The sequence below is a fragment of the Anomaloglossus baeobatrachus genome, chromosome 1 (genome assembly GCF_048569485.1).
Source record: "Anomaloglossus baeobatrachus isolate aAnoBae1 chromosome 1, aAnoBae1.hap1, whole genome shotgun sequence".
Lineage (NCBI taxonomy): Eukaryota > Metazoa > Chordata > Amphibia > Anura > Aromobatidae > Anomaloglossus > Anomaloglossus baeobatrachus.
Window position 1 is genome coordinate 344,803,970 of NC_134353.1, and position 12,131 is coordinate 344,816,100.

At 43.6% G+C, this 12,131-nt stretch overlaps 1 protein-coding gene across 3 annotated transcripts in view; it reads left to right on the top strand.

The window, feature by feature from the left end:
- STAP1 (signal transducing adaptor family member 1) overlaps positions 1-12,131 on the top strand; it is a 180,219-nt gene that overhangs the window by 67,224 nt on the left and 100,864 nt on the right. For all 3 annotated transcript variants that reach the window (XM_075352391.1, XM_075352392.1, XM_075352393.1), the window contains one exon: positions 9,868-9,936. In XM_075352391.1, coding sequence (XP_075208506.1) covers positions 9,868-9,936 — 69 coding nt within the window. The remainder of the gene's footprint in view (positions 1-9,867; positions 9,937-12,131) is intronic.

A 12,131-nucleotide genomic window follows, 5' to 3' on the forward strand; every position in this document is an offset into this window, starting at 1 on the left:
TTTAAAAAATGGTGTGCAGTCTCCCCTAATTTTGGTACCCAGCCAAGATAAAGCCAACAGCTGGGGGCTGATATTTTCAGGCTGGGGGGTTCCATGCTTATTGGGCCCCAGCCTAAAAATGGCAGCCTGCAGTTGCCCAGAATTGTAGCATCCATTAGATAAGACAATCCCGGCACTTTACCAGCCTTATTCCGATTTTACTGGTGCGGTGGCAATTGGGATAATATCAGAAGTTAATGACAGCTCACAGCTGCCACTTATCCCTAGATTAGTAATGAGAGGCGCATTTTAGACCCCAACCATTACTAATCTGAAAGTGAAAAGAAATAAACACAAACACCCAAAACAAAACTTCATTTGAAGTAAAATACAAAAAAACACACTTTCTTTTCCAAATTATTAACCTCAAACACCCAGTTCCGATGTAATCTTCACAAGGCTCCACAACGATTCCAGCTCTGATACATACTCAGAACATGTCCGCGTGCTGTGACTTCAGGCAGAGACTGACTGAGCCGCAGCTGTGAGCAGTGACGTCACTCAGTTTATCTGCAGTCACAGCTGGAGATTCCCATGGTACCCTACCTGTGAACGCTGGTAAACTGACCTAAGGTGACCTCATTGAACTCGGTGACCTTAACTCAGGTGAGCTGAGTGCACAGACTTGCATCTCTTGGCAGAAAACCACATTATTTTGCTAAGACATGCAGATTTGGTTCTCAAATTTATACACTATATTCCTGAAACAAATCTGCATCTGGCAAAAAAAACAACACATCAAAACCGCATGTAGTTTTGATGCATCTTTTTGCCAGATGATGCAGTGCTTAAAAACACTGTACACTTGAACACACAAAAAAATACCACATGTATCTCTACTGAAGGAGGTGGACACACCCCTTTGCCAAGGAGACTCTGTGCGTGGATGTGACTCTGGATGGGCATGACAATTACTGCCAATTGACATCGTAGATGGAGTTTGCTTAGAAACCAGAATCATATACTTTTATTCTTCACACTGTTATGACAGAAATGATCTCTTCATTTCTTTCTCTTAGTGATTGGTTCTCCTCCTCAACCTGTCCCCGGCTATCTTGGACGTCATCCTCAAGCTCCAAGGCTCTGTGCCTCCTTTCCCCCATTCCTCACACCTACGTCCGATGCTTGGCCCTGACGGCTCTCTAGCTGGATGACTCTCTAAGCCCACTGGAGTGAACCGTAAGCTCCGGACCTCTTGAGGTTACCTCACATTCCCTGACGGGCCCTAGCAGCAAGGCTACATCTTCTTTCTTTTAAACCCTATTCGCTACACTTTTCCTCTCAAGCCTTAAATCCTGTTCTTTTTCTCACATCCTTCACTCCCCCCTTAACCACATCCTTTCCTACTCTGCTCCTATCCCAACCCAACCACTATGTGGCACCTCTGGTAACAAGCATGTCTCTGCTGAATCTGGAACCTGCTGTTAGCTAGCAGCAGTCACATATTAACATACACAATTGGTATAGGAATGAATGAGGCAGGAAGAACATCCAGAAACTTTCAGAGGTGCAGGCTTCAAAGAAATGGTTCCTGGAATTGGCGTGTGCGCAGATTGAGCTATCAGCTCAATGACAAGCCAAGATCTCATCTGCACATGCACCACCTCCGGGCGCCATTTTCCTTAAGTCTGTTGCAAAGAGATCAGTGGGCTGGAGGCAGCGCGTGCGGAGATGACATCTTGAGCCAAGAGCTCCATCTGCGCATCTCCAACTCCGGGTGCCATTATTTGAAGCCCGCACCGTTGACATTTTTAGAATGGTGGCCCCTGCCTCACAGCCCACAGCACAGCTCACTGCCTGCAGCACAGCCCGCAGTAAGTCCACAGCACATCACACCGCCCACAGAATCTCCCCTGCCTCCTGTGACCCCCACTCCACTACCCCCCCCGTAAGCTACATTTGGATTATAAGACGCACCCCTCATTTTCCTCCCAAATTTTTGGGACGAAAAGTGTGTCTTATAATCTGAAAAATATTGTACTTTCATTTACTTGTATATTTTTTTTTTCTGTATGTGCCACTCACAAAAGAAAATTTTACTCAGTACTGATACTGATGACGTCCGAATACACACGTGAGACACATACGTTCAGACCATGGGGCATTTGATGCACGACTAAAAAAAACAGAAACCACACCACAAACAAAAGGGGGACACTATAACAACTGTGGCCCTGGTGCTAGTGCTAGGGAAAGGTGAGACACCTCCTGCACTCACCTGCGGCTGTCCCTACTTTTCTAACCAAAACCTATATAGGTTCTCTCAACCTGTCACCGAGCCGGAGAATTGTGACTCTAAGGCACCCTGTAGACACCCTCGCTAGTGAGCTTGTGGGTGAGGAACACTAGTCCCACCACTGCACTAATACAACACAAGGGTAGGTAAGACAAACAGGGGAGACAGCAACTAAAAGGATAAAGTCCAACTTCTGGTCAATTCCTCTGCAGAACCTTCCACCAAGGTGACCAGAATACAAATGGACCGTCTCATGAGCAAGGATTGCTGAGAAACCCCACTATTTAAACCTAAAGGGGCAAGTCTATAAAGCAGCTGCAGCTGACATGCACTGCAATGAGCTGCTCGCAACAAAACTCACATTAACTGATTAAGCACCAAAAGATAGAAAATTTAGTTTAAATGTAGAGTCCTAGATGGAAATGAAAGGCTTTAGTCCTAAACCTGTCATTACTCTCTAAAAAACAGGGAGAGGATCGTAACACTACTTTTCACCTCTCAATTACTCCTTTCTCTCCTTTTTAGCCCACTGCTCCATCTTCTATTTCAATTCTCTGTTCTTTTTTGCCTTTTTTTTTCTCCATTGCTTTATTCACTCATCTCACTCTACTTCATATCTAGCTCTCGATCTATACATTTTTCTACAGAGGGCACTCTGTGGCTCACCTGTTAGCACATCTAAAACTTCCTCCTTAATCTATTTTCCTTTCCCATTTCAGTTATATCCCTATGAGCTGCACCTGTAAGGGGTTGGCAAAGAGAACATGCCCACATCCAATGTCTCATAGCATTTGCAGATAAACACCGCCATCTGCTGGTGAACCAGAACCAACAGGAACAGAAGTACAAGTAATGTGTGTCCTCAAGGGCAGAGTTAAGGGGGCTTTACACGGTAGCGATATCGCTAGCAATTTGTAGCGATAGCGAGCGTGTAAGTACCCGCCCCTGTCGCACATGCGATTGTTTGTGATCGCTGCCATAGCGACCATTATCGCTACGGCAGCGTCACACATACTTACCTGGTCGGCGGCGTCGCTGTGACTGCCGAACAATCCCTCCTTCAAGGGGGATGGACGTTCGGCATCACAGCGACGTCACCGCAACGTCACTAAGCGGCCGGCCAATCAAAGCGGAGGGGCGGAGATGAGCAGGACGTAACATCCCGCCCACCTCCTTCCTTCCTCATTGTGGCCAGCGGCAGGTAAGGAGACGTTCCTCGCTCCTGCGGTGTCACACATAGCGATGTGTGCTGCCGCATGAGCGATGAACCACCTGGATAAACAACCCTTACCGATTTTTGAGTTTGGGACGACCTCTCCATGGTGAACGATTTTCACCATTTTTGAGGTCGCTTAAGGTCGCTGGTCAGTGTCACACGCTGCGATATCGTTAATGACGCTGGATGTGCGTCACTAACAACTTGACCCCGATGACAAAACATTAATGATATCGTAGCGTGTAAAGCCCCCTTTAGAAGGGAACAACTGGGGTACAGTTACAGAATATAAAAGCCAGGCTGGCAGCAAGGAAGCAGAGTTGGCACCAAAACGCACAGGGGAGAGGACGTACACACAGCAGAGCAGGCCCATGTCGTCTGTAATGGAAGCATCTGAAAGTTTACTAAGTCCAAGGGAAACTTGAACACTACTGTTGCCAGAGGAACCCCAAAACCGAACACCACATACCATCACCAAAGGATCCCAAAGACCTAATAGCATATACTGTTGTAGGAGGAACCCGAAGACCGAACACTGAATACCACCCCCAGAGGAGGACCAGACTACGTGGTCAAGTACCAAAGACAGAACATCGAGCTCTGTTTCCAAGAAAGGGTCAAACTACGCGGTCAAGCACTGGGTGACGGAGGCCGGGAAATGAACATTCGCTTCAGTACTGTGTCCAAGTAAACCAAGCCATTACTTCCTGACTTAACATCGGATACCAAAAGACAATCACTGATTATAATTGTCAGAGTTAGACTGTGGACGTAGCAAGTTGAAATGCAACGGCGCCAAGTTTAGTGTATTGTTAGAATAGAAAAACCTATATAGAACTTGTGTTTTTTAGCATAATTGAACACTGTGACTAAAAGTAGGATGACACTGACTCTCCCCTCATGGAAAGACCAGGACTGGATTATTTCTAGTGGAATTTTTTAACCAGAATCTTAAGTGATTGTATACAACTGAGCAGTCGATTGTCACTGTGTACTTTGCCAAATGTGATCCGATTTGTCCGATTTTAATTTCGGTACCACCCTCTTCTTACCCATCCCTATCATACCTCCCTATTCCACACAATAATAAGAATCTGTTGGAGTCACCATTGAATCGCTTTTATTGCACGTTTCATTCCTGGAACCTGTTTACACATCTATGTTCTTTTTTACATTAATCCTTTATTTCATTTCCTTTATTTCATTTTTGATCCTTGACCTGGGACACATTTAATACTTTTCTTTCTATTTAAATAAGTTTTTCATTAACCACAACAATGTATATCCATACAATCCCATCCCATTTCCCTACTTTTGTTTAATTTGTATTCAAAACTCCAACTGGATGCGTCCTGTATCTGGTTTGTAATTGTTGTTTTTTTTAACTTTATAAAAGATGCCAGTTTGGCATGTTTCCACCATTAATTTAGCAGCCTCGGACCAAAAGAAGGGTAAGTCTCTTACACCTATAGCTACCCACTTCCTCTATCATCACAAATCCAACCCCAGAGGGATACGTGTGTTGGGTCTACAAAAAATCAAGATTAATGGAAGAGGGGGATCTTGCCACAAGTGGCTACTTCAGACGGAATCCAGATGGATTTTTAGATTGAATTCCATCACACCATTTGGACTAAACGAGGAACTTCTCTTTACAGGGTTTCTGGGTTGAATAATGTATGCATCACCTGCAATGATTCACGCCATCTGAATATACTGAGATATGACTGCCTGGATTCAAGAACTGGAAGTGATATTTGAACAATATGTTTCCTTCAGAAAAATTGGAGAAAAAATTCTTATGCCTAAGAAAATGGATTCTATCTATGCACTAATGGAATTCGGAGATACGGCAGGAGAAGAAGATAAAGGAGGGACCCGATATGGGACATTTTTGTGTTTGATACATGGAGGGGAAATGTGTATCATTTGATCATAATCACATAACAAATTGTATGCTAGATTTCGAGCTCTAGCTTTCTAATCATAATGTATAGTAAGGTATTAATTATAGCATTCTACCTTACAGACAGTGTTATGTGATTGTGCAATATGCTGCACTAGCCCTTTTGCGATATATGGCTGGACTATGTTTGTCCTGAAGACATCTGGGCTCAACCATTTGCTCAGAACTAAGTGGCTGTATACCACACAGAATCACATCTCAATAGAATATGCGCTGTATATACTCTCCATAGTACTTTACTCTGTCTAAAAGAGTATTAATAATAACATATATATTTTCCAAAGTATTATAATCTATCTGTGGATATAAATGTAATAATACTAGTTTTTCTATTCCAGCTTAACTATCCATAATATCTTGATCTCTCTCATTGCTATGAGGGGGGAAATAGAGGAAATGGGGGGGGGGGACCCATACATATTTGTGCATATTTGCGGCTTGATCGCTCTTCCTTCTGTCTATGTTGCCCTGACAACTACTGACGCCGTGACCCCTCACTGTACTGCGCACGCGCGTTCTATAACCCTCCTTCGTCTACACCCATCCTGTCTCTATGACAATCGCTGACGCTGATCTCGTGGCAGGCAGTACGGCGCACGCGCTGCCTGTGAGACCTCTCTGCCTCTGCTGGACCTTGATTCTGCCCGACAGATACCTGTGCAGCGCCGACCATGGGCTGGAGTTACCATGGCCTGCGTTATGCACACGTGGAGCACTACTTGCCCCAGCTGGTCCGGACCAGAGCACACAGGTGATTATAGGTCACATTTAACTATGTATATATGCTATATACCGTAAGATGATTTGAAATTGAATTTTGCACCACTGTTTGTCCCTGATGAAGCCTATTGGCGATACGTGTGGGGCGTATCCCAGGGTCTCCACTGCCTGGAGTTAATATGCTTAGTTGGGTTTACCATTGGTCAGTATATACCTTGGCTAGGGCTATTTTAAACTGTCAGCTCTCTCTCACAGTTGAGATGTGCTCTGATTATTATTCTAGAAAAAATCTGGCCTGGTATAATAGATGAGTTGGTGACCCATACTCCAATGTTATCACATATATTTGTCAGGATATTATGACCTATGTTATTGCACAACTGTTTGATTGTAGTGCACATTTTTGAACATTTTTTGTGATTCATGGAGATACCCTAATGTGGGCTGTATGTTTTTAATTGTGTTTTAACTCTTTTTGGAATTCAATAAAATCATATTTATTAATATAACTCTTGGGTGTACTTCCTGGTCTATGCAGTATCTTGTTCTCCCCTTAATTTCTCTTACAGGTATGCTGAGTTTTTTTGTCAATAAGAAAGTGCATTACATGTGGGAAAAAAACACGTTTCTGCTGTGGAATCACTTAAAAACTAATGTAATCTGCATATGGTTATATCAATAAAGTTTTGTGCAAGCAAAATACCAGAAAATATCAAAAACAAAACAGCTTTATTTAACTCCTTCATGACCGATGACGTACATTTACATCATCGTCCGTGTCCATGCCTTTGATGCAGGCTCACACGCTGCACCTGCATCTTTCCTTGCACTTGGTGGCTGATTTAATCAGCCATCAAGTGCCTCTGACAGCCATGGGTGGACCAGTTAAATGGCGCTGTCAATTACTGACAGTGGCACTTAACACACACTGATAAGAAGGGCATCATTGATTTTGCTCTTCAGCGCGCCTTCCACGTTATCGCGGGGCTCTGATGGGTTTTCATGATTGCTGGGGGTTAGCTGATGACCACTGTGCCTATCATCACTATCCTACTGTGAATGCTGGCTTCAAATCGGCATTCATAGTTGATTGTGATATCTGCTATACACAGGAGTAGTCATGCAAAATTATGGGTATTTCGTTGCCGCAACATTGCAATAAAATGCAATCAAAACATTGTATCTACCCCAAAATGTACCAGTAAAAATGTTAGCTCAAAGTGTAAAAAATAAGTTCTCAACAACCCTAGATCTACCCCTGCAAGATTCAATACGCTCACATAGCCCCATCAATATAAAAATTAAAAATTAAAAAAAAAAAATCACAATATAATAATATATATATATTTTTTTTACAAATTTGCAACTTTTTCTTTTACTTCTAAGTTTTGCTTTTGCTGTAATCATATATCTGGACAATTGTGATGCCAGATAATGTTTACTACGCAATGTGTGCCAGAAAAATCAGACTGAAAAAACAATGTTAGAATTGTGTGAGTTTTTTTCAATTTCACTGCACTTGGAAATTTCTTCTAGTGCCTAGTACATTATGTCATAAAATGATTGGTACTATTCATAAATACAACTTGTTCCTCCTACAACAAGCCCCCTAATGTCTATATGGACTGAGAAATAAAAGTTATGGGCCTTTGAAGGAAGTGAGCAAAGAGCAGTGTGGGGAATGGTGCAGGCTCGGCATCTAAATCCCACATCAAAGGCAAGGACACTACCTTTGACGTATGTTTACTTCAAAGGTAGTGAAGGGGTTAAAAAAAGCACTCCCATGAAGTTATTTCTTATTTAATCTGTATATATGTGAATGTATTGTTGTTTGTATGTATGTAGGTATGTATGTGTGTGTGTGTACATATTTTCGCCTACCATCATTTTCACTATATACAGCACTGTTCCATTCTTCTTTTCAGTGATGTCACCATTCTTTGGACTCTCCGGATTAAACTGAACTCCGTGTGAAACGGAAGTGGCTTTTACAATAAAAGCCTATGGAATGTCAGAACAATACACCATAGACTTATATTTTACAAGAGACGTACAGCTCACATATAGAGCATAAAGTGATCCGGAGAGTTTAAAGAATAGTGATGCTACTGAGAAGAGGATCAGACGTGCACTGAATACCAGAGAATACAGCGGTGGGTGAGTATATTAATACACACACATAATACATACATTGAGAAGAACATGGGTAACTATGTTTTGAAGTTTGACTTGCATACTCCATATTTCTCCATCCATATCTCACTATCCACTTCAGATTTGAATGTGAGACTACCTTCATTTTAGGTCTCTTTCACACATCCGTGAAAATCATGCACGTTTTTCACGGACGTGTCAAAGGTGCGTATTGTCCTCAGTGAGCCGTATTTATGGCACACGTGTGTTCTCCGTGATAACACACAGAGAACAGGAACTTTCTGCTCACCTGTCCCTGGCATTGCTGTCCGTGGTGCTGATCTTCGGTCTCCGGTCCTGCCGACTCCCCGCTGCTGCTTCCGGCCGCAGTGAAGTGAATATGCAATGAGCATAATGCGTGGCGGTCGGAAGCAAGTGACAGCAACAGCAGATACAGCAGGGCTGAAGAAGGTGAGTAAAGTTTTTTACAAAGTTTTCAATTGGGTTGAGGTCTGCGGACTGTGGAGGCCAATGCAGCACCTCTACTTCATTGTAATTGAACCAGTTCTTTGCCAATCTGTAGTACACTTCTATGTCAGTGCTACGTCTTAAAGGAATTGTCCTCTACTGAACAACATCTTTTGAATGTCCCTAATGTGCAGCATAAATAAAAAAAGCATACTTACAAGCCTGATGCTGCTGTTCTGCTACGCTGGTGATCTCGTGACATTGTTTGTCATGTGAGTGCTCCAGCCCAAAAGGGGTTGTCTAGTAGTTAACGACCCTTTTAACTGATGCTGACACCTCCTCATGTCATTTTACACAGTTTGTAACATCATGCACATAATAAAGGTACGTATACCGAAAATCTATGGTGGTACAGTACTTGCAGCTCCTATGTTCCGAATTATTGAACCATAGTCTGGTGCAGAAAAAAATTCTCTCCTAAAGCAATGCTTTTAGCAAAGAATATCTCAATGTTACATCAGCTGGTGGAGCAAGCTAAAGAGAAAATAAAATCTCTGTGTGCTTCCGTATGAAATCAGAGGAAGCAAGGGTTTAGTGTGCACCTATAGCAAACTATAGGCTCCATATATGAATTCTTACATCATATGTTGAGCAAAAGATTTGCAGAATCCTGGTCTAGTGGCCACAACGGTAGTCAATGGCCACTTGCCATGAAAACATTCTTGTACACGCCAACATCCCCAGCACGTCTGATGATTAGCAGGCCTAGTGTGCACGTTGTTATCAAGAAAGCTATCTAAAATCTTCAGTTAATACATCGCACTTGGTGCAGATTTGAAATCCTGCTCACCTTTTCATGCACAAGAATGGCATAGCCACTTCAGAAATAATAGGTTTAGCCAGAACCCCTAAATTTTTTGTATTGAGCAGAAAAAAAACTACAAATACATTGATTAATATGTTCTTTTGTTTCCAGTAGGCACCAATATTTGTCACTATCAAAACAATTTATTCGTTGCGATGTAGAATACATGCTTGTATCATATTTATTCTTCAATATAGTTAGAAAACATTTTTTTTTGTTTCTAGGAAGCCAAGTACTGGACTGAGCTGCGAGGAACAAAACTATTTCTTTACACAGACAAAAAGCAAGAAAAGGTAAACCATGTGTATCTGTGTTTGTGCCACATGACTGATAAAAGAAAAATTCTACCAATTGTATTTCCAATATTAGATTTAATATAAATGCTCTACTAATATGCATGGTAATTGTGGAATAAAAACGCTGCTAACGTTTACAAGGTAACTGTGGCGCCCCTGAGGCTTCAGTCGCCACAGAATACTGCAGCTCGCTTAAGGTGAGGTACTTATCCCGGGTCCAGTGGAGGTCAATGCAGGGATCACATCCATTTCATTCAATACACACCGTAGGTTGCTCTCCCCACTGGGGACCAGGCTAGAGTCAGGTCTTAAGGTTGCTATCCAAACACCGAGGCTTCCATCTACTAGCGACAGGGACCCAAGGGAGGAGCAGCCACAAAGTTCCCCTTTGTGGGAGGAGCCCCACACAGGGAAAGCAGTTGAGTTCTGGGAGGCGACAAGACAGGAGCTCATCACTGGTAGCTGCTGTAGGACAAAGGAGAAAAACAAAGTTGCTGAGGGGAGAGCGTCATTGCTCCCTCCGAACCGGCACAGTGCAGGGTGCAGAGCCCTAGGGTGGAACATACTCTACGTTGGACCACCAGAATCTGCCGGGACAGGGGGATTCCACGTCCCTCTGGCCACCACCACATCCCAGAGCACAGTGACACATAGGGTCCGGAGTTGTGATTACAGTCAGACCCCACAGTGTATCTGCGCCACCTGCACATGGGACAGGAATCGAATTAGAAGAACCAGGGTCCCCAAGCAGCTTCAGGCCACGTGGTTTCAACACTAGAAGCGCAAAGGGGGAAGGGCCTACAGACTACCACACCGGTACTGACCTCCGAAGGATCTGGGATCGGCTTGAGCCAACGGCCACTACTACCTCCATCATCCTCTCTGGGGCCTAGCTTCACCTTCGGGAAGCTGAACTATCCTACCTGCGACACCACCCGTCCCAGAGGACAGCGACCGCAGCGGCAGCTAATCGCTGGCCGCATACCTCAGGTGGCATCACAAGACAACTACTACTCCCAACATCCTTTGTTCCCATCATCCCATCCATCCCCTTTTGGTGTACACCTCGGGGCCACGAAGCCAGGCAGGGCCACTCGTGACATCCCAGACCCGACATCACCGACCCGGCGACGAGTGTTGCAACCCCTGCTCCGTGGGTGCTACATAACAATGTAGCAAAATGCATTGTGATGTCCCACCTCTTAATACAGGCCTCCAACATCTTGGGCCAAGTACACTCTGCATTCAGCAATGATTTGATGTCTTCCATCCAGCGTTTTCACCCGAATCCCTAAGAAACCATTCTTTATGACATAAACAGAGTTAAGCGGACTCCATATATGCACTTTTGTGATATTGTCCATCTTTTTAGGCAGATAAAAGAATGCAGTTGTTGTCACGGGTTGTCACGATTGTGGCAATAATCAATCATTGTTATAAGGAAAAAAATATGCCCACAATATCCAGTTGACATTCTGATGCGATGGCTGCCATTAAATTATTATACAAAAAGAGAGGGCTTCATCTCTTACCCCATTACAGCCACATGAGCTTGTGGTACTGAACAATTGCCATGGCAGCTGGAAGTATGGGACTAGGTTAATGGGAAACACATTTTGCACCCAATAGTGCCTACATATTTCACAGTACATTACAGACATAGGTATCACTTTTCCTTTTGGAGCTCACAATTTAAATTCCCTTTCCGTATATCTTTAGATTATGGGAGGAAGCTGGAGAATCTGAGGAAACCCACGCAAACATGGGGAAAACCTACAAACTCCTTGTAGATGTTCTTCTTGTTGTGATTAGAACCCAGGGCCCCAGTGCTGCAAAGCCACCATGCTGCCCCATTACATAACATTAGGACATACTGTTATTACTAGTGATGGGCAGAATTACAGATACCCAGGATCGGCGGGTCTAATCAAGTTGAAAAAACAAACACAGTTCTAGCCCCGAATTAATCCCGGATATCTGCCTGGACGCTTTTCTCCATTTAAGTCTGTGGGGACCAGAATCCTGTGCTTTAAAATTGTGGTAGAAGGGATAGTGGGATTAGAGCAAGCACATTATGCTTACCAGTCTCTGGCGCAGCGGTAACAATATATCCGGGGTCACTCATTAACCTCATGCATAATCACTGCTTCCCCCACCCACCGGCAGTCCTGGTGTCTCTGATTGGTTGCAGC